This window comes from Onychostruthus taczanowskii, unplaced genomic scaffold (genome assembly GCF_017590055.1).
Source record: "Onychostruthus taczanowskii isolate IOZ18803 unplaced genomic scaffold, ASM1759005v1 scaffold5, whole genome shotgun sequence".
NCBI classification, from domain to species: domain Eukaryota; kingdom Metazoa; phylum Chordata; class Aves; order Passeriformes; family Passeridae; genus Onychostruthus; species Onychostruthus taczanowskii.
The window spans coordinates 12,111,734-12,134,733 of record NW_024502568.1 but is presented as its reverse complement, the minus strand read 5'-3'; the positions used below and the strand labels follow the sequence as shown (position 1 = coordinate 12,134,733).

Genomic DNA, 23,000 nt, shown 5'->3' with positions numbered 1-23,000 from the left:
TATTTTACCACAGAAAAAAAAAAAGACACCTGTTAAGTTCCTGCACCCTGTAGCCCCAAAATGTCTTCTTTCCCCGCTCCATCTTCCCAGATGATGATATAAGTCACAAAAAAAGCAAGCCAGGAGGTATTCCCTGCACTAGGCAGCCTATAGAGAAGGGTCTGTGATGATTGGGAGTCAGTGCTACAGACGTGAAACAGAAATAATTAACTTCCAGACTCGTGGAGATTGTCAGAACAGAGAGCCTGGACAAGGACATCCAAAGTGGAGCAGTCTCCCAACTCTTAACCTCAACTGGCTACCATTAAAAAGTTATTTATCCAAGGCTAGCACACACCACCATACACCTTGCTTCCTCTGAAAGTTAGGCTAAATCCCATTCTAATTTTTTATCTGATATTATGTAGGTAGCTTAGATTAACTCTTTTTTCCTCTAGATTCTCACAAAGAGGTTCATGATTTTCAGTTATTAGTTTTGCTAACATACTTTCCTTACATAGTTTCCAGGCATTGCTTCTGTAAGTTACATTTTTTTCAGTTACAAGTGCTTATGGCAAGTTATAAAGTATAGATTCTGAGGTAGAATTGTGATGATTTTTGTGTGTATTGTGGTATTTGTGGTAACACACTATTTATAACTGACACAGAATATTTACATTATTCATATGTAGTGTAATGTAAGCAATATTTTATTTCAATCCCCATGTTGGATATTATCAAGCTATGAAGAAGTGCAATTCTGAACACAAATATCAAATTTGTACTGATAATACTGTACATTACATACATATTACTTTGATAACTAATAGATTTACTTGATACAATTTCTGTAAGAGGGCTGGTGAGGAGTCAGCCTGCAGATACACATTTCTATTACCAAAAATATCTTCATTTATTTATTTAATGATCAGTCCTAGAGATAGGCATATATGCTTTTCAGGGAAAAAGAACTATTTCTCCCCATAAATTGGCACAATGCTGTTGATAATAGAATGTATAATAGAATATTTTGCATTTCTATCTGACTGGTTCATGTAGCATTTATGGAGCATTATGGTTTATGTAGCAATGTTGTATTTGACGATTCTGAGGTCTTTTCCAGCCTAAATGTGTTCATGATTCTGTGTAGCATTTAGAACACTGTCACAGTAACAGTGCATATTGCATCACTTTACATGACTTGGGCAGAAATATGAAAACCTCTTCCTTATTGAATAAAAAAAAAAGTGCTGTGAATAACTACAGAAATTCAAGGAAAGAGGTCCAGCAACATCTTTCTGAAATAAAAGCAAAAAGCAGTGTTATGTTGCTCCTTCTACTTCCCATTCTAAAAATGAGCTGAGTTGCCTGAATTTCAAATACTGAAATGTGTACATACAGTCTTGATATCATTCATGCTTCAGTATTGTATCATTCATACAAAAATACAATAATCCTATACAAGTCTATATTTAAAGACATTACTATGCATATGATCTGACTTTTTGAAGCAGCTTATTGATATGAATATTCACCCACCTTTTCTTCAAAAAAATTCAATTTTTATTGAAGGTGTTTACATAACCCTTCTCGTACTCAGACATCCCTCTCTTTCTGTCATTATAGCAATTGAAGCAGCTTATTGAAATGAATATTCCCCTACCTTTTCTTAAAAAAAAATTCAATTTTTATTGAAGGTGTTTACATAACCCTTCACGTACTCAGATATCCCCCTCTTTCTATCATTATAGCATAATGATATAAGAATATAGAACTATATATAAGAATATATAGAACATACATAGAATATATATATCTATATATAAAGAATATATATAGAATATAGAACTATGTATAAGAATAAGAAGTACTTGACTGACCAAACTAGTCATTGAAACTGCATTCTCAACAGCTTAAAAAGTCAAATGCAGAGGGAACTTCATGAACAAACATGTCAGAAATATGGAAATAGGAGGTTTTTTAATTTTTTTTCCAGATTTAAATTTCAAGTCTAGCACACAATGTAAAAATAAGGAAGATATGTGGGTCCAACCTGTCCTTATCATAATACAACCTCCAGACAGATCAGGTAAAAAGAGCAAAATGTCCAAGAAGCATCTTAGTGTGCCACATCCATTTTATCACAGTGAAAAACTTGAAAATTTTACAAGCAACCAGGAAGCTTATGTTAACTTTGACAAAAAAGAGAAGGCATTTTACATCATGGGGCCACTTTTTTTTTAACATTATTTCAAATAAATACTTTTAATCAAAAGCAATCTATAACCTACTTCTAAAGCCATTAAAAATCAGCCTAAAATACTGTGATATTATGTTAATCCAAAGAAATCTGTCTTCTAAAAGAAATAAAATAAAACCAAAGAAGACTTATTCAGAAGTTTCTTAATATATAAGGAGCCTTTATAAACCTCAGCTAAAACAAAACAGCATTATTGTATTCACCTTGAGACTCACATTGAGATTCTTTGAAGGTTTATGAGGTATTGCTAACCTAAAGGGAAATAAATTTCCCTGGGGAGTAACCCAGAAAAGCTTTATGGTTCAAGTTAGTAAAATCATTCACATAATTCCCATATCAGGATTTACTGGCTCCTCAGAAGTCGTAAGTCTGGGTGCAGCAAGAAAGGACAACAGGAAGCTCTTTTCTTCCTGCAGCAACCACCATACCTTTGGAGTGGAAATAAATTCACGTGCCTTTGCATGGTGAAAATCTTCCTGCAAACCCTGTCCAATTATTCCAGGATTTATTTTACTCTCATAGAAATTACTTTCTCCCCTAATCCGACAGTGCCAGAGACATTTTGAGATGGGCTACACCTTTGATTGGCATGTTTTATTACCAACAACTACATACCTACATGAAAAGCTACAAATTTCCACAATTATTTAAAACCTCTTCAGGTTTTCTTAACCCAGACCTCACGGAATTCATGGTCACAGCAACTAAATAAGGCTTTAGCACCAGAAATCCATGTTCCAAGTTCATAAAACACTGGATCCTAAAGGTTTCAGTACATATGAACCAAAGGACAAACTTCCTCTATGTCTCTTTCTTTCAATAGGTACATGGTAAATGCTTATAAAAGCCTTCATTAGGACTAAAAGCCATAACAGATAACATGTAGAAACAATAACAGTACAATTTGAAGTGTTACAGTAATATGCTTTAAAAGCAAGCAGAGAAAGAATAAATCAGGTTCTTATTTTTCTTTCTATCAGAAGCCCTTATTTTTATGAAATTCCTTTCTTATTCAGGTGAATTCACAGGAATACTTCTCATTTCCTATGTCCTTTAAGTTTGGATCCTGAACTGCTAAAGTCCTCCCAAAAAACCCAGCAATTCCTAACTCAAACCACCAGCTGGAATGTTATGGTTAAAAATATGTTCCTACAGCTGCAAAACTGTAGATAAATGTCACGGCCAACACAGAATTCAGGAAAATTTACCACAAAATTCACTTAACTTCGAGGGGAGTGAAAGGAGGGAGATGCAGTGAGGTGAAATGGAACATGAGAATTCTCTGTGGCAGCAATGGTTCAGGTACCCCATGTCCTGTACAGCGCTGGGAGCCCCACCAATGAATTCTTCATCAGATGAAGAATCCCACTGAAGGCAATGGGTTTCCACAGTAATACCATAGACTGTTACAAGTTTCCTTTGTGTTTGATGCAAGTGAAGCACATTTTCTCTAACAAACTAAATCTCTCACTAGAATACAACAAAAATATACTCTCAAAAAGGAGACATTAAAAACTGAGAATAATTGACACACATTTGACAGAGAACTGCTTTCTCTTACTCCAAGCTTATCCCCATGGTAGGGAAGGTTTGAGGTTTTTTCTTTGTTTCTGTGTGCTATATATGCTTAACAACACTGTTTTATTAATCCTCCACAAACATAGCTGAAATAAAAGCCAAAAGCAGTGTTATGTTGCTCCTTCTAACTCTTAAAAAAAAAATAGGAACAAGCTGTCCATTTCAACCATAAGGCCATCAATAAAATCAGCCAGGCAGAAAATTTTACAATACAAATCTTGTTCCCTTCTTCCCAATTAAAGTAACAACAATAATAGGTGAGAATAAAATTGGTACTTCTAGTCCATATTAAATTAGCAGCATGTGAAGAAGCTAATAACTTAAAGTTTCAACAGAAGAAGCAAATAATTTAAAGTTTTCCAATAAACATTACAGTCAATGAGCATGCAGAAAGCTAGAACATACTATTTCCTTCACACAAAAAAAAAACCCCATCTCCGATAGGTCAAAAAACCAACTTTCTGAAAGTCAGTTTTTCTAAAAAATGGCCTTTAATTCTTAACAAATATTAGAATACTGTTGTAAAACATCATTTTAAGACCAGAGTTTCATGGTAGCTTTTATGCAGTAAAATTGGAATTTTTCAGCGTGAATAAAGAACATTATGGTGCTCTTCCTCTTACTGCCATTCACTTTTATCCTTTTTCAACACTGTTATATAATTTTGACACTGCCATCACAGATAATGCCAGAGAGCATAAGAACCATCACAGTTTCGAAGGGATTTCCTGAACCTATAAATCTGTTTAAACAGTGATTATATAAATATGCATACATGAAAAAAAGAAAAAAGTTAAATGGAAGAATTAAAAACAATTACCATCCCTTAGCATGTAGGTATTACTTTGAAATTTTGTATTATGCCTTCTGCAATTGCATAAATAACTGAGAGACTCAGATAAACACAACATAAAAAAAGGAATTAAACAAAAGTAGAAGACTATAAATTCAATTAGTAGGCATATAAATATACCTAAGAATTTATCAGGTGTAGATTTTCAATATTATTCTGTTGAAATGGTATCTTAACTGTATCATGTGTATGATAAAAAGATTTATCTTAGTTTATTTAATTTTAGCATTAAAAACCACTCCAGGAACAGCTTGCAGTTCACAAGGGGAAAACCAGACAGATATGGTAGCTTATTTAAAGAAAATTAGAGTTCATTTTCAATTATTATCTGTAACAGCAACATATATATCTTTAAGAGAGAACCCTACATATAATGATGAACTAAGTTATTACATTTAAAAACAATACAACAGAAGGAAAATAATATACCAGCATTAAAGAACCTTTAAAGTAACTAAATTATTGTTGGTTTTGCTGTTCTGTGTGGTAAAAACAGCAAGTCTGTGTTGAAAAACTATGTTTCATCACAATTACCACAGTGAAGAATTTCTGGTTTCAATTTTTATCCTCTTTAGGGTACCACAACCACACACAAAAATGGAAAATGTCATGGTGTTCCAAACACACATGACACACTATTATTTGACAAGAAATCTTATGTACATAACCTGAAGGAGAAAAGGTGAGGCTTTATTTAAATTGGAAAATACACATTTTTCTTTCTCAAAAGAGAAAAATCACTTTTTTCACTTTAAAAAAAACCAGCACTTTTTGTATCAATTTGTAATCAAAATGATTTGAAAGTGACTTACTGATGTAGTATTCTTGCACAATGCTTGTGTAACCATATATGGAAGAATATCCAAAAATTACAATCATAACCACATCTCTGCTGTCCAGCTCTACTATGTGTGCTGAATGACCTTCCACAGCGTATTGCTGTCCATGGACAAGGACTGCAGGAATTTTGGTACTCCATGTTTGACTGGGTATGTTGAAAACCCACAGCTCATCAGTGACATTGCCAGAACTCGTTTCAATTTTGCCTCCATACATGTAGATGTCTTCCTGTAAAAATGGGAATGGAGAGAGGAGAAAGCAAATAATGGATTACAGGAAGATAACATCTGAACTGCATACTCCTCTGCTGAGCAGTATTTCATAACTGAGCAATCTGATTTAAATCTTCACATTTAATCTTACATTAACCAGCTCAATATCAGACACTAATCCCAGACAATGATACTTAAACTAAACCAACAATGATAAGGAGTCTATTTCTATGAAAAATAAACCTAGCCATGATAATGACACCAAAATGAATCTCAAAGAGATTATTTCATCCAGAAAACCTGTAATTACATGGCACTTCTAATCTATATGGCAGCATTCTATTTTAAAAAAGCTAAACAGAAAGGATATTATATTGTTTTCTTAAGGACCAGTTCACAGAATTAAAATGTGATTTTCCACACACGCTGTCTAGGGAGATTTCACTCACCACATGCACAAGAGAGCACATTCTCTCCTACTAGCAATGTAATTTAAGTTCTGAGAAAATCCAGTCATCAAAAGCCAAAGAAAAGGGAAAATGCATGCATGGAATCATAGAAGGGTTGGAAGATGCCTTAAAGATCATCTTCTCCCACCCCCACCACCACGGGCAGGCACACCTTCCACTATCCCAGGTTGTCCAACCTCATGTTGGACACTTCCAGGGATGGGGCAGCCACAGCTTCTCTGGACAGCCTGTGCAAGGGCCCCACCACCCTCATGCTGAAGAACTACCAGTACCTAAACCAAACCAAAACCTAAATCAAACCTGCCCTCACACAGTTTGAAGCCATCTCCCCTCATCCTGCCACTCCATGCCCTTGGAGTGGCATCACTCTCCACCGCTCTTAGTTCCTTTAAGGTGCTATAAGGTGTCACCAGAGCCTTCTCTTGTCCAGGCTGAACAACCCCAACTCCTCCAGCCTGTCCTCCTGGAGAGGTGCTTCAGACATCCTCAGTGGCCCCTCCTCAGGACTTGCTCCAACAGTGCTTCTTATGCTGGGTGTCCCAGAGCTGGACACAAGGCTCCATGAGAGCAGAGCAGAGGGACAGAATCACCTCCCTCAGCCTGCTGGTTGTGCTGCTTTTGATGCAGCCCAGGATGAGGCTGGCTCCTCCCGAGCACATTTACTAAAATCAAATCCCATAGGGGAGTACTTTGAGTTCTTTTTAAGGAATGCAAAACAGATTCCAGCCATCATGAACCACACACCTTAAACAGCAGGGCCATCTGTTCTGGTAAGTAATGAGTGATTTACTTAAATATTGCCTGAAAGCAAATCCTACTGAATTTCACTTCATCTTGAGTTGTAAACCAAGGTATGCAAAGTCACAGAACAAATTCCAGATTTTTGGCTTCACAAACATGCTCAAGGACAGTTTATACTGGGCGGAAAAAACTTCCTTTGGTTCTGAGATTGATACTCAGTCTTTGCTAGGACATAACCACGCCATAACCACCCCCTCTGCATGTTGGCAGGTTGGCAGCTGTCTTCTGCATTAGGCTCACCCTAAACTCAGCCTTATCAGGTTTAAATTAGAAGGGAAAAAAAAAAAATAAATAAGCTGCAGGTTTAGCACATTTGGCAAAGTTTGACTTGGCATGAAATACTCAGAAAAAGAGGCTGGATGACTAGTCAAACTGGTCTTTTAAAGACCAAACTGTCTGATGCACTTACACTTGAAACTTCTGCAAAATTTTCAACTATTTTTTTTCCTTTGAGGTGAACATTTCTCTATTTGGAATTTAAATCTTTCCTATGGAAGGATGCTCTGTGCTACTGGTGGTGTTTGAACAAAAGATGTTCACAGAAGGAATTTGTGGTAGGATTAGAGAGATATGTATCTGAACCCATTCTTTTCCTAGGAGATAAAACATTTCAAGGAGCTTGGTAAAGACCCACAAAAACTGAAGAAGGATGTGCACTGATCCAAAAGAATGGTTTGAACAAATATTCTTCTTGAAAAGATCCTATATGGCTCATTCCTTACAATACCACATAGATCTCCAAAGTCAAATCAGCATCACTAAAATTGTGAACTACTTATTTTCAAATGCTGATAACGGGCTATAGCATAAAGAGAAAGCTAATTAGGGAGATGCAGGGGCTGCACAACAGTATTTGAAAAAAAATATTTCTGACACTGAGAAAAGACACTTTAAAAAAAAATAAAAAGGTGACATAAAGAGCTGCATGAACTTTGAAATTATTTCTCAGACAGCTGACAATAGCAAAGTCCTCCTTACAGTTCTGCTTAAATGATTCAAAGTTCAGATAAAAGAACACTTTTGTGAGGAGCAATCTTTTAGGTGACACAGCAGATCCTGTATACAAGAATATTCACAGAGAAAAGACAAGAAGGTCATGACAACTGCTTTATCAGCCACAAAACCAGATTTAACTAAGCTTTGCTAAGGGCTATTTCTGAGATTAAGAAGCTCCTAGCACTGGTGAAAAACGCTTTAAAATAAGTGATGATCAGCTGAACAGAGAGAAAAACAAGCTGAGAGACCAAAGTCTATGGAAGAAATACAGAAGTGAAATTAAAAACTGTTACATGCGTACCTATATGTGGCAAAAAACCAACCTCCTAAGCACATGAAGATAGACATTTATTTGGAAAGCCTTAACAGGAATTGATTGTAGGAATGATAAGAGTGCAAGTGGTCCTATGTAGCATAAAAATTGTGACAGAATAGAAGGAACCCCTTTATAAATGTTATACTACCTTTATCAATTACTTATATACTAAATATAAGTCAAGGTATATGCTAAAGGTGAGGCTTTCTGGAAGACACAACACATAAGATACAGAGTTTAAAGTATGCTAGTGCACAAACACTGCTGACCTTTACCTGAATTAAGCATAGTAGATATTTGTTTATAAGATATCACACCAAGCAGGACTGCAAAGTAAAATAATATATTTTTTAAAGGCAACAAAAAATATAAAATTGAGAGTCTTTGCGAAATTAGTGCAAAAAAGTGTGAAAAATCTGGCCCAAATTAAGGATCTTAAAAACTGTCCTCAGTCTAGAGGAAAGAGCATATTTTTCCATGGAAGAGATAAAAAAACCCAGGTAGATAAGCACCAAAAAGATAGAAGGCACATTCATATTTTAAAGTTCTGATACCAGGTATCAAAACAAACACCTTCAATTACAGTATGAGATAGAAAAGTTGAGCATTTACTCAGTAAATTAACATTGACCATATTAGATATATTTTATCATATGAGTAACATTCTCTGAGAATTTCCAGAAACCTTGAAAGACCTTGTGGTTTTTAAACCAAAATTTCATATAACTATTGCTTTATGCAAATTGAAGTATAGAAAAGTACATTGTTTATTGAACTTCAGAGCTCCTGCTCAGTAGGGAATTACAGGAAAAACGAGAAATTTCTTCCTGTAAACAGAGCAGGTCGACAGCTCACTCAATCATGACATTCCCACCTACAGATCCCATCAGTTGGTTTCTTGGCAGGTGTTCAGGTTCAAGCCAACAAAACAGCCAGTGCAGCTCCTGTTTGCTTCAATGGAACCAAAACTTTCCAATAAATGTTTCCATTTTCTCAAATCGCTTTTTTTCCCTGAGAAAATTACTTCAATGGAAAATTTTGATGAACCATAATGATAAAAAAGATGAAAAAAGGCATATGATCTGTAAATAGTTGAGTGTGCATATTGGACAGAGAAGATGACAGCAGAAGGCAGGAATGATAAGACCAAACCAGGATTTGAACAAAATGGTTAAATCACATTTCTCAAGAGAAGAAAACATTAATTTAATCTAGGATTTCTCTTATAGAGTAATGAATGTCATGCACAATTTTTGGTAGTATCACCAAAATAAGATCAAGAGAATAACTCAAATATAGGAGAAAAAGTAAACTGTCATAATTTGAATGTTGGAAGAATCAATACAACTTACAGCCATAAAATTCCTCTTTATTTCTTCATCTTATTGATATCATCATCATTTTTGGAGATGATGTTTGTTAAATAACCAGATAATTCAAATAAAATTAAATGCCTGGTAGGAGAGGTTAAAAAAGAGGGAGCCAAACTCTTCCCAAGGTAATCCAGCAAATAAATCAGATGTGATGCACACAATTTGGATTGCAAGAAATTCAGTTTCAGTATAAGAATAAACATTTCTCTTTTCTCATTGAGAATGAGCAAACTCTTCCAGTCTTAAGCAAAAATCCTTGACAGAGGAGCATTCTACAGTGAGGAAAAATGAAACAGATCAAGAAGGGTATTTTAAAAGATCACCAAAAGACCAAGAGCACTCACTTGTCCCTTAAGTCCCCATCAACAGAATGTATATCAGAGCAGAGTAACACTTGCACACACTTCACATTGAATCCTGAACAAACAGCCAAAAATCATTTGTTCGATTGACCTTGGCCATGTTCTATTCACTACACCTTATCTCAGTGTTAATATTGATTTTATATTTCATATAAATGCAGTAATTCAAGACTTCTAAAACTTATCATATTTTTATTCCTAAGACTTCACAATTTTTCTTTTTCCTAAAGGAACAATACTTAGCTGCTCAGGCTGTACCTTGGAATGACACATTATGCAAATCCTGCCTGCATTCCAAAAGAATCTTATCTGGTAGATACCACTAAAAAAATGTAAAAAAAAAAGAAAACCCCACACAACAAAGGGCTAATTTATAATCCATTTCTAATGAATTGGGAGGAAGTTAATCACATTAAAATAACCACATAAATTTCATTTTGTATTTCTGAACTATATCATGGCTACACAGAAAAGTTTCTCTTTCAGAAATTAGTTTTCTGCCTTAATTCCTACATAAATCTAAACTGTTCCTGAAAAATTGGCCAAAGAAATGCTACTCACAAACCACATGAACAGACATCCTCTATATTCTTGAAATAAGAACATCAATCTTTTTTCTCCCCTAGACTGTATCCATGCTTTGATATTTAAATTAACTTTATGTAAACTAACAGAACTCCAGCATTTATGAGGATTTTTGTTCTATGTACTTCTACCCGAAATTTCTACAAGTTTAGTCAAATAGGTACATCATTAAAGAAATTCTCTTTTTTTTGTCCGCAAAGAAAATACAAGTCTCACAAAATGTCATCTGGCAATAACTCCACAAGCCTGTTTTTTTCATTCAACATGTACCATCTGGTGTAGGACTGTCTAATACCTCCTCTACCCTTCCACAAACTGTTATCTCCTTAAATATGGTTAACAGTAGCAAGAACATTCTATGTGTTATATCAAAATTAAAAATTAGTTACACTTCTACTTGATCCAGTAATCCTCCCATTAGACCATGTCTGACAGACTGGAAAGCAGTCTTCACTTAACTCTTCCTCTTGAAGCCTCATTTATTAATTCTTACTTTGTTGTGGGACTATATTCTCTCTGAAAAGGACCTGAATACGTTACTGGAGAGGAACATTTTAACTTATGTTCCCAACAGGACCAAATTCAAGGTGCAATACTGCAGCACATTGTATGTCAGGAGGTCAACCTAATCAAGAGTGCTGTCAAGTTATTTCTTCATTATTTGCAGTTTTCCAGTGGTTGCTGGGTTTAGTCAAAGGTATTAATTAAGGTGACCTTACTTGGACTTCACTTTCAGACCAACTGGAATATAAGATTGAAATGAGGAATGAAAAATATGACACTTCTACAAAAAGAACCAATCTCTTGATGAATTAGGGCCACTTCATAGAAGGGAACTCTGAAGAAGCTTTTCTCAAGACTACATGCTAAACGCGTAGGGCAGCTCATCTCGCCTACTTCTCACACTTCTGAGATCTGAAAATCAGAGTAAGAGAGCAAGTTGTGCATAAGATGTAATTCAAAGTCTCAGAACAATAAAACTACAAAAATTGCTGGCACAACCTACCTATAGCTACTTAATAGAATAGTTAGAAAGCACTTTTATATTTCCAGAGCTATTCAAATTATATTACAATAGCCAACAAAAATAGGCATTAAAAGAATAACAATAAACCAACTGGTGAAAGATGTTATCTAATTCATAATAAAAGTTTTTATTCTTTTTTGCTTTGTTAACACTAGCTTTGGATAAGACTAATAAAAATACCACAAGATATATACAGACTCAACATCAACCCTAATTAATTTGTAAAAAGAATCAAAACAATTACCCTTTCTTAATAAAGTTTTAAAAGTGGAAGTAACATTCATGAAACTCAAATGAGTTAAATTAAATTTGACTATATATAAAATGGTCTGTGTACTTTATGGTTACTACTACATCAGCTTGCTTGCTTCATCTCTATTGCCAGTCTCAAGAAAACAAACCTCCAAGCTCAGCCATCCAGTGTCCAGGGACCAGCACCAACAGCTCAATTGCAAGGCTAAATGCAACCAGTTTTGGTGATACTACCAAAAACTAACTGAGTAATGTCCCAGAGGTGACCACATATACACCTTGCAGGCAACTCCCTTTCTCCTTAATTCCAGGAGTGTTTTGGAACCCTATTGGAATCTAGTATTTTGGAATTTACTCTAACTCCCTACCTAGTCTTGTTTATCAAAGCTATTTGTACCTACTCCAAAACCCATCACTTCCTCCAGTCTCTTTATACACCTATTTCTTATATAAATTATTTCAAAGTACATTGATATTTTCAGTTTTAAGGTGCCAGAAACTACATACAATTTATGAGATGCAGCAGAACCACTTGCTAACAGCACCTTTCCAGTAATCAGCTTGAAAACTATTTAACAGTTTAGTAGGTTTAAAAGCAAGAGCTCTTTTATGATCTCTCCTCTATAAATGCATAAAAAGTTGTGAGGATTTGTTATAACTATACACCAGTGGGAGTCCTCAGATCTTTTTTTCCTACAGAATAAGGAAGAACAGTACTTCAGTTTTTACCAAAGAAGCTTTCTGAGGGAAATGGGCACAGTAACTTACTTCATTCTCCACAAAGTCAATCACACAGCTGCAATTTATCTTGCACCACAATCGGGCAATGCTGGCTCTGCGCTCTCACTCCAGCCTAGCAGTAGGCTTTGAAATCTCAAAAGCTCAAGTCAAAAACTTAATCTAATTTCTTCTCTGTGGATATTTTTTTCCTATCAACCATAAAGGAAACATTACACAATTACTGGTACAGAGCTGAAAACACAGCTCAAAGCTGCCATCTCTAGGTATTATGTTCTACTGCTCTTTACTCTAAATTACTTTTTCTGGGTTTTTCTCAAGAGACTGTAGATCTAAAAGAAAAGGTATCAGAACTTTATCTTAACAAGTTAATGTAAGAAATTACTTCAGAAAGGAATACTTTTTCACCTTGAAATTTCTTTGACTTGCATGATCAGCTTCTTTTGGCCCATGTAACTTCTGACATTTGACATAATCACTAGTACAAGCAGCATAGTAGTTAATTATTTCACATAGGTTCATTATTAGTGAATCCTAATTGCTAATATTTCTTCAACAACAGCTTCTTCACTATACCTTTGCTTGTAGCTTTCATTATTATTAACATGAGTTGCACTTCACTGAGATCCAAAGAGATTTCTGAATTAACACAGATCACATTTAATATTTGCTAGTGAAAGGACTTCTAAAACAGTTACCCTTTAGTCTGGAATGTCTCAAGAAAATATTAGCACCATCAAATAAAAAGGTTAAATTATATTTTAAGTCTTTATTCTGAAGTGCTAATTGATACATTACTCAAATGTTTCTTGACTACAAAGTCCACATTCTACAGGAACTGTAATAATAATCAAAGTCACTGGTCAAAAAGATCTGACCTTTCAAAGAACAGATAATACATTAGTAATGAATCAGGGAACTGACAGGAAGAAAAGCAAGCTTGGAGTTGATGTTAGGGCATGCACAAAACCTCCTCTACATTACTACTGAAAACACCTCTACAATATCCACCATGCCACACACAAATTCAACATCTCTGTAAGAACAGATGCCAGGAAAACAAGACAAAACAAAATATCAGCGCATGCCCCAAATTCCTCTTAACTTGGAGGTAGCACTCATTATATAAAAGGAACCCAAACATAATAAGAAACTAAAATGCACAGCTAAAAGGGTAAAATCTTTAAAAGAAAAATATAAAAAATGTGAAAAAATTAAATGTAAGATATTGTAAGACATTTTTGCTCAGATTAAAAGAACATATCCTATTTGAAAAAGAAAACAAAACTTCCCATTAAAAATAACAAAATAAATAAAGTTTAACTTAACAGAAGGATAATGGAAACTTTGAAGAAAAAGTAGAGTTCAAAACAAAGTTCGGAAATTTCACCAGATTAAAACAGAGACTCACACCAAGGCAAGAAGGAAACACCTTAATGAGATGCCTACAGAATTTACACATGAAGTACTAAGACATCACTTTTCAAATGCAATAGCAACACACCTAACTAGATACTTTGTGGTGCCAACAGACTGTCTGAAGGAGTATTCTGAGAAGTGAAAGCCATAGCAATAAAATGAGGTTAATTGTCTCTTCATGGTAGACTTTACAGGTATTTCCATAGCAAAAACTAAAAACAAAGTTAATGTAGGGAAGAAAAAAAAACAAAAAAAAAAACCAAACAACCTGGCAGAGAAAGTCTGTGGGATCAGTTCTGCAGAAATTAAAGAACTAACCCCTGCCTGTAGTATGTAAATTCCTGCTTTAAAACGTGTCTATACCAAAAGCCTGGTAAGGGAGAGGCAGAAAGGACAGAATTCCTTTCTGAAACAGACAAACAGATGAAAAAAAAATTCTATGAAGTTTTGAAAAGGGAAGTTTTATCTTGCAAATAAAGCATTGGCTTCTTCTGAAGAAATCAAAGGTCCAGATGATACATGTACCTGAAATTTCAAAAAGGTGCTTGATAATATTCCTCATGCCCTAAAGGAACTAAGATGTACTGGAACAAGGAAAGCAGGCAACACAAAGCTAATTAAGTCTATAAAGTAAAGTTTGGGGGAAAAAATAATCACTTCTTAAATGAATAAAGATCACTAGTGGTGTTCCACAGACATGTGCAGCTGGGATTTGCTTGTTCAATATGTTAAAAAAACAAGCTGGCATGGGGATGAGTGGAAAGACAAAAAAGCAATACTTTTTTACTATGTTATTTAAAATAGCTGAGACAATGGTTGAAGGCAAATAATTGCAGAGCAATCTCCTAATACTGTATGTGCAATACAAGAAAAAATTAAAGAGTAAATAAATACTCACATGCATAAGAATGAAAAGACGCCCATGTGAAAAACAATTTAAAATCTAAACATATGGGGATGGGAAGAAAAGACGCCCATGTGAAAAAACAATTTAAAATCTAAACATATGGGGATGGGTTTTGAATTGCCCAGAATGAAATCCTGAGGATGTAACTGACAGTTCTACAAAAATACCAGTTCAAAGCCAACAGCAGATTTTTAAAATGCTAAAGTACTCTAAAGAATTAATAGGAAAAAAATTAGACCCTGAATTCCCTGTGACATCAGTTTCTGAGGTAAGAACACACTAAAGACTGTGGTTCCTCCTTTTTCAAAAGGGAAATAACAGAATTAGAAGAGGTAAAGGCAATGGTACAACACTACCCAATGTATCAAATATCTTCCTTATAGAGGATTATTAAAAACACTAGGTATTTTCAGTATGAAAAAGAAATGGTGGCATGTGTGATGGCCTTACAGAAAATCATGAGTAGTATGAGGAAACAAATGGAGAATAATAAGTAGGGATTATCAAAATTAAACCAGCTAGTACCAGTTCCTGAAATGGTTTTATTTCTTAAAAAAAAATATTCTGTAATTCTTAGGCACAGGATGATGCCAATGTTAAAATAAATACGTGGTCCACAAATTGGAAAAACAAAAAAAAAAAAACAAAACAAAAAACAGGGATTCATAATTTTTCCATGAAAATACTACCCTATTTTAGGAAGTCCCAGCTGCAAAGTAGGACAGTATTCTGAGGAAGCTTCTTTAAGTTCCTGTCATTTTGTCTTATAGTCTTCCCTAGGCATTCACTGTTACCCATTATTCAAGAGGTGTTACCAGGCGAGATGAACACTCGGGTCTGACTTGATACAATCCTGCTTGTCCTGCCCTGCTGGCGGTGCCTTATGCAAACAAAGGAAAATTTGTGACAGCAATTCTGTATTTCTCTGTCACAGTTAACAAGCCTGTCACCCTCTGTAGCTTGTCTCCCTGATAGCCCCCTCAAGCCTAAGACTGGAGCCTTCTCTCCAGTCCTGTCTCCTTGTGCTCCTGGATTCCCTGAGCAGTCCCCACACCTGGGCCATCGCTTGCCGTGGCTCTGCCAAAGGACCCTGCTACCAGCAATTGGCTCTGCCTGTGGGGCTCAGCCCCTGGGGATGGTGCCCCCAATCCCAATTATATCTCACACACACCTCTGCCTCTTATTGGCAGCTTTAGCTCAGAAGGTTTATGGTCAGCAAAGTGATTGAGAAGTATTGCACAATCTCTGTTTCAAAAACCGTGCAATAAACCTAAGTATTGAAGAAGAAAACATTAATACAAAATATTTACAAATTAAATTATCCTCAAAAGTCTCCATTCATGGCGACTCATTTTAAGATCACTAACAGCACGCACATATAAATTTATTATACAGAACAATGAAGAGTCCAAACCTGATACAAAGCAAGAGTGTGTCCATATCTCTGAAGTGGCCCTTTGGATACAGGCACTACATTCCAAATACTGCTTTCCAAATTGTAGCTGGAAGAGAAATAGGAAAAGAAACATTTTGAACCTGCAGAGGAAATGGAAGGGCTTGTATGTTCAAACTAACTCTAACTCTGACAAGGTAATTTGTTAGTGGGGCCACAATATCCTTTGAACTATTACAACAGTGCACTAAATATTCCTCTAGCATAACAGAAGCAGCTCTTTACGGGACTCATTAGCAATCTCAGAAAACAGGACTAACTAACAAAAATCACAAGATTTGTTCTGCTATCAGCCACATAAAAAAACCCACCCCACCAAACTCCTCATGCCCCGTGCTTTTGCACTACTCTGAAGATTTACTGTTGGGAACCCTCTTATATATATGGTTGATTTTAATTCCCATTATATTTTAACTAATTAATCAATGCACAACATCAGATGAGGGAGGTAAAAAAATAAATTACAAAAGTAGAAAAGAAAATTCAAAAATATTATGGGATTTGTTTTGGATGATTGCAAATGTGTGGAAGAAAGCAACATCTAGACAACAACAGGAGAAGTAAACATGCTAATGACATGCTAATAAATAGAACCTAACACTTGTATTTGCCACATTTAGGGCCTCTACACATGAAGTTACCATCCAAATCACCTGGGTCCTATTTACAGCTGCTTCAACTTTGTTTTCAATAGGTGGTCAAATACACAAACTGCCATAAGTATAAAAAAGTGGAATACAGGTGACCTGCCTGACCCTTCTGGCATGGCACCAGCAGGCAAAGTGCAAGCACTACATACAAATGTCCTGTAACCATAAATTAACATTAATAATGAATATGGCTTTCAAAATGTACGGTGTGAAAATACCAGCAGTGAATTTCTTTCACTATTTTATCACCACAAAGCTCCTTATGTTTTGCAGTTTTTCAAACTGAAGTATGTATAAATATCACCTACAGTTTGATGTTGCCTATATTTTCACTTTCTATAATCATAAGAAAATCGATTTCTATAATCATAAGAACTAGCATATTAATAAAGAATCTAAAAGAGACATAAACCTTTCAGTTTAATTAGAAGATAGAAGCTCCCTCCCTGGTAAGATCTGTTTTCCCTAAGCCCCATCACAAATGAGAAATCACTCACTTCAACACCATTTGGAACGAGCTGTAGTTGAAGGTGTAGCCACCAATCACCCACATGAACTTCCCATGGAGGACAGCCTTGTGGGAAGCACGGCCCACGGAGGGGCTGAAGGGCTTCACGTTGGGCAGGATCCAGTAGGACTCCGTGGAGGGGACGTTCAGAGAACAATCTGGGCCTGTTTTGTAAACAAATGTGCAATTTGTGCAATCTGTTAGACTGGGATGTTAAAGCCAATAAAGCAGAAACAGGGGAGGCTTAATTACAGATGTCAGGATTGCTCATTCTGATAAAATATGGTGTACACTTTTATGTTTAACAGATGCTCAATGAAAAAATTGACAACATGGGATGTCAATCTAATTGAAAGCATTAGATTAGCTCAAATAATAACAATTCATTTCCACATTCTTCTCAGAAAAGAGACTGTGAGTCACAAATTGAAAGAAAGGCACAAAGCGTCACATTTTTAAATGACCTTTCATATAGGTCTAAAACTTTTAGCACTGTATATTACCTTTGGAGAAAATCTATACTGTATTTGCACCAGAATAAGTGTTTACCAAAGCAAATAATATTGCAGTAAATTAAGTTACAATATGCATTATACTATATTAAATCTTAGAAGTAAAAATTTGCCTTTTGCTAATGCCATTCTGCATCCGTTTTCAAGAGGAAAATACACTATCACGTGCTTTATCAAAATAATTATTTGAATAATTAAATTTTGTAACACTTTATAGACCATTATACAAAGCCACCAAACCCACAACTACTACATATGATTTTCAAACGTATTTCAGCCAATCATTTTTGTCAAAGTAAGAAAAGTCAGAAAAATGCACAATTTTTTAAGCCATACAACTATTACAATCATGAACGGCAAAATCAATTTTTTATTTGTTCCACAATAACAAAATAACAAAAAATGTGATCTCTCCATCACCAGTTTATGCTCTAGATCTTATTTTAAACCTGAGTATATATATATAGATGTATGTGTGTGTATGTGTATATATATATAAAGGCTAATAAAGGCTATTATTTCAGAGCCTTTGAAGAACCACGGAACAAGTTCCTGTCTGACCACGTGACTGAACAATAAAATACACAAAATTCAACATAGTTAAATTGAAAACAAAGTAAGGTACATTTTAGGATCATCTCGGGATAGCTCATGAAAATATTACATCACCACTCAGCAATGGTCAAAATAAAGAACCGTGTCAGAATCAAGAATCCTGTTACCTCACTGCATAAATCTGTGGCTTGTGTAACTTTAGAAAACTGTGTCCTACTTAAAAAGAAGAGATTAGTGCTGCAGACTCTTTACAGAAGAGTAATAAGGATGTTCCAATTACAGAAAACACTGAATTTCTTTAAATTACTGACTTTTTCACTTGGAAAGAAACAAAATTTGGAAGTTAATTATAATTGTCTATAAAATAAATGACAAAGAGAGGGTGAATATGAAGAGTCCACAGTCTCTCTGAATATAAAGAGCTGAGTTTTATGAAATGCAGCTTGAAAAAGCCATGTTCAAACAAACAAGAGGAGACAGCTCTTCATGTAAAAAGTATCAGATCTCTTTGGCAAGGATACTCCCCTGGCAAAGGGTGCTCCAGATGCAAAGATTTACATGTGTCAAGGACAGAACGGACAATTTTAGAAGAGAGAGCTGCTGAAGTTTACTAAGTAGGCTAAATAAGTAATGTACAGCAAGTTTACAATAATTTTAAAACATTATCTTGGGGGAATGGGAGCACAGGGAGATTATGGTTTTTCAATGTTTATTGTCATTTTGGGGGAAACTTGTTATATACATATATATCTATACAACAACCAGGCATCCAAAGTGTACATAACCAGCTGTCAATTTTTCCTAGTATACCATAGAAGAATGATGTCCACTTGCATCCAAATTACCTCCAAACAATGGAGACACTCAATTCCCATAGTTAATTATACCTTCTCCTCAGAAAAGATTAATGGTATCTGAATGAGGTCTAATGACAGCATGAACAACCCAGTATAGTATTTTTTAAGCATTAATAATTGATACTCAGCAAAAAAAAATAATTGTAACCTCAGCAAAATCGTGATTTTGGCAAATCACTGGAGGAAACAATTTAAATATAAAAGGGCTTTAAAACAAACAATTGAGTAAGTATTTTTCGATCAAGGAAGAGCTTAAAATGATGGAAACGGTGCCTGCAGGTAGGAGGAGAAGCCGGATCTCTGCCGGCTGTCACCGCGAGCCTCCGGGCTCCGGGATGTCGCAAAACGCAGGGACCCCTGGCGGCGAGCGGCGAGCAGAGCCAGAATTCCAGCGGCACCTCCAGACAGATACCTGGCACCGACTGCAATAAAATGAACGCAAGAAAACGGCCGCATACTCAGTTAAGAATGCAAAAATCTTAGCCAGATCAGTGATGGAAGAACGCCACAGACACCCCTCTTCCAGCCTCAGTGCTCCGTCAGACCTGAACGACAGGAAAGGTGAGAGGCAGAGCAGAAACACCACTGTGCCACAGGGTCACAGAAAGCCTCGGGCTGGAGGGAGCCTTAAGGATCATCGAACTCCAACCCCTCTGCCATGGGCAAGGGCTGACCACGTTATCTATCAGTCCGGACAAAAATGGAATCTATAGCTGCAACAATGCAAAACAATAGAATAGTACAGGCCTCTATCAAAACATCATTTAATAAGCAAATTCTTTTGTACGGCTATTGCTTTGTAAAAACAAGGTAAATGTAAGACTTATGAATATCATTTATAGATTTCCCTACTTGAATACATACACCATTATTTCAGCAAAAATACCTATTCTCTTCAGAAACATTACATTCGCTAAATACGTGCTTTCTGTGCAACAAAGAGCACTACAGCTGCAGAACAAAGATAATGAAAAATATGCTTTGTTATGTTTTATGCAAATATGATTTTTCTCCATTCATTTAAAATTGAGTTTCTTTCTTATCTTCCTAATGTGTCAGTCAATCCACTGGGGGGCAGGGGGGTGGAATGCTTTAAAAACAGCAAACAACTTTATAAACCTGAACTGGAAGTCAATTACGTTATCCTCTAAGGTAGGAAAAAACTCTATAGGTTTAAAAAAGCGATTTATCCCCACCACACAAAAGAAATAATCTAATTTCTATTTATTGAGGAGTTTCATGAAAAGCCAAAGTAACAATCTGTTGCAGTAGTTTAAGTCATACGATCAATTTCCACCTAAATGACTAAACATCATCTACTGTCTTCAAACCAAATCTTTTCCTTTGGGAGCACAGAAGAAAAAACCAGAAGTGTTGATGTGTTGAGTATAAATTTCACAGTGCTCTTCATGCAATCTAATCAAAGCAATTTTAAAAGTATTTGTTGATTATTCTGGTTTTGTTTGTCTGATCATTTGAATTGAGGATTATTACATTATTATAATTTTTCAACCACCACAACTCAGTGGTTGAAACTAGTCCTACAGTCAGACCAGTTGTGCTAGAATGGCTCAGTAATTCTTTCTAGGCATTTTACAGTAGGTTTACCCACGTATCCCTACACTGCCCCTGCAATATCCATCCTGGATGTAAGTATTTCTCCTTCCTGCAAACAGCCTTACTGAAAAATGAGACTCACTGGCAGGCAGAGAGATCCTGGTGAGGTGTCCAGCTAAAGCAGCAGGGCAGTGCTCCTCGGGAATGACACAGAAATCCTAACGCACACGAGCTGATGCAGCTCTTGAAACGCCCCCGGGGTGCTGGGTGCTGTTCCTCAGCCCCGTTTGTCTCCTCAGGAAGAGTGGATCACCCAAGGGTGACCTGGCCATGGATGCCCAGGCTCAATCTGAGCAGGGAAGCCAGAAGAGCTGAAGGGCCTGCCATGAATGGGTACAGCTCCAGCTTTAACGGCTCAGCTCCAGATCCCACACTCAAGATGACAAGGCTGGCACAGAAGATAAGGCCAGATGTCCCAGCATTGTCTGCTAGAAGCAGGGAAAGCTCTCCTAGTCTTCCACAGCTGAGAACAAGTAGAGTCTCTGGTAGACATCACATAAGATTTGTCATCTTAAACAAAACCAGGTTTTGCTTCTCAGGCTCTAAAAGAAGCAGGGACTTCCAGACCAGCTGTAGCTGACAATACCCATTGAACTAGAGATTCTGAGACTCCATCCTAATGGCAGCAAGGTACCAAGCTCCAGTATCTCTGCTAACAACTTCTAGAAAACTTCACAGCTCTAAGACAAAAACCTCCTCCCAATTCCCAAATGATGTATTGATGACCAGTTTATCCTAATGTTTCTTCTACCAGTGCTGCTATCACTGCACTTAAAGACCTGGCCTGTCTATACACCCCACAAATGTTTATAAACAGCAACACTCTTCCCTCCCAGCCTTGACTTAATTGTTTAAACAAACCATGCTCTGTTAGTGTCTTCCATAGCCCTGTCCATCCTAATGGTTCTCCCTCTGAGACTGTTTCTATTTGCATTCATAAAACTGTGTAACAAAACATGAAGCATACTACTAATACTGTCATATATTCAACTGGAACTTCTATGAGTGATCATCCTACCAGTGCACTTGGCACTTTGGAGTTTGCAGAGCACATAAAGTAATAATGTTAATTAGTTCATGTTCTAATTGAGATAGACAAGCAAGCTTTCTCCCATGTCATTTTCTATATTTCAAACCAAGACTATAAAACAAATTCTTAATGCTCGTAGTCTCTAAATGTATTAATTTACTATTTATGCTGAAGTAATTGAGTTCTACACATTATTTGCAGACTTTTTTGCAGGATATTCTGGTTCTCCTTCATATTTAAAGTATCTTCCACCTCTGTATTACCTGATTTCATTAGCAGCCTTATAGGCAGATTACAAAAATTATGTAACATTATCAGTCCCAAGATCAGCCTCAAGGAGCACTGATACCTTTCCAGATGTGTTCAGCACACCCACTCACATTTCATGATGAAGCGGCTGAGTTCCCCTTACTGTTTCCTTGTGTATGCACTCTTCATTTTCAGTGATTTCCTGTCATCAAACACTGAGATTCAGATAAAATATACTGCATTTTCATGTCAATTTTCTTTCAGACTATCTTTGTATGAACTACACTGATAAATTCAGATTTCAACTGTTTTGTTATTAATCACAATATATGTTTCATTATTTCTTGCCTCAAGTTATGGTCTAGAAATCTATACAGTGCTGAAATGAAGCTAACAGGTTTTGAGCTGCATTAATCACTTTCTTCCTAATCTTAAATGAAGGTGCTGTAGATAATAAAGTAAATTTTTGTTTCTTACCTTATCAGGGAGATCAGCACTATCTACTCATTGTATTCAGGAAAAAGTATTGCTTGGGATCATTATTCTAATCAAGTTCTATTTTAATACATTTAAGTGTATGCCTTTTAAACAAATATTTGGG

At 35.9% G+C, this 23,000-nt stretch overlaps 1 protein-coding gene across 3 annotated transcripts in view; it reads right to left on the bottom strand.

Moving 5' to 3' along the window:
* Positions 1-23,000, bottom strand: part of ATRNL1 (attractin like 1) — a 431,595-nt gene that overhangs the window by 360,784 nt on the left and 47,811 nt on the right. For all 3 annotated transcript variants that reach the window (XM_041415479.1, XM_041415481.1, XM_041415480.1), the window contains exons 6-8: positions 17,569-17,743; positions 16,383-16,470; positions 5,483-5,738 (exon numbers count right to left, since the gene is read on the bottom strand). In XM_041415479.1, the coding sequence (XP_041271413.1) occupies positions 5,483-5,738; positions 16,383-16,470; positions 17,569-17,743 (519 nt within the window). The remainder of the gene's footprint in view (positions 1-5,482; positions 5,739-16,382; positions 16,471-17,568; positions 17,744-23,000) is intronic.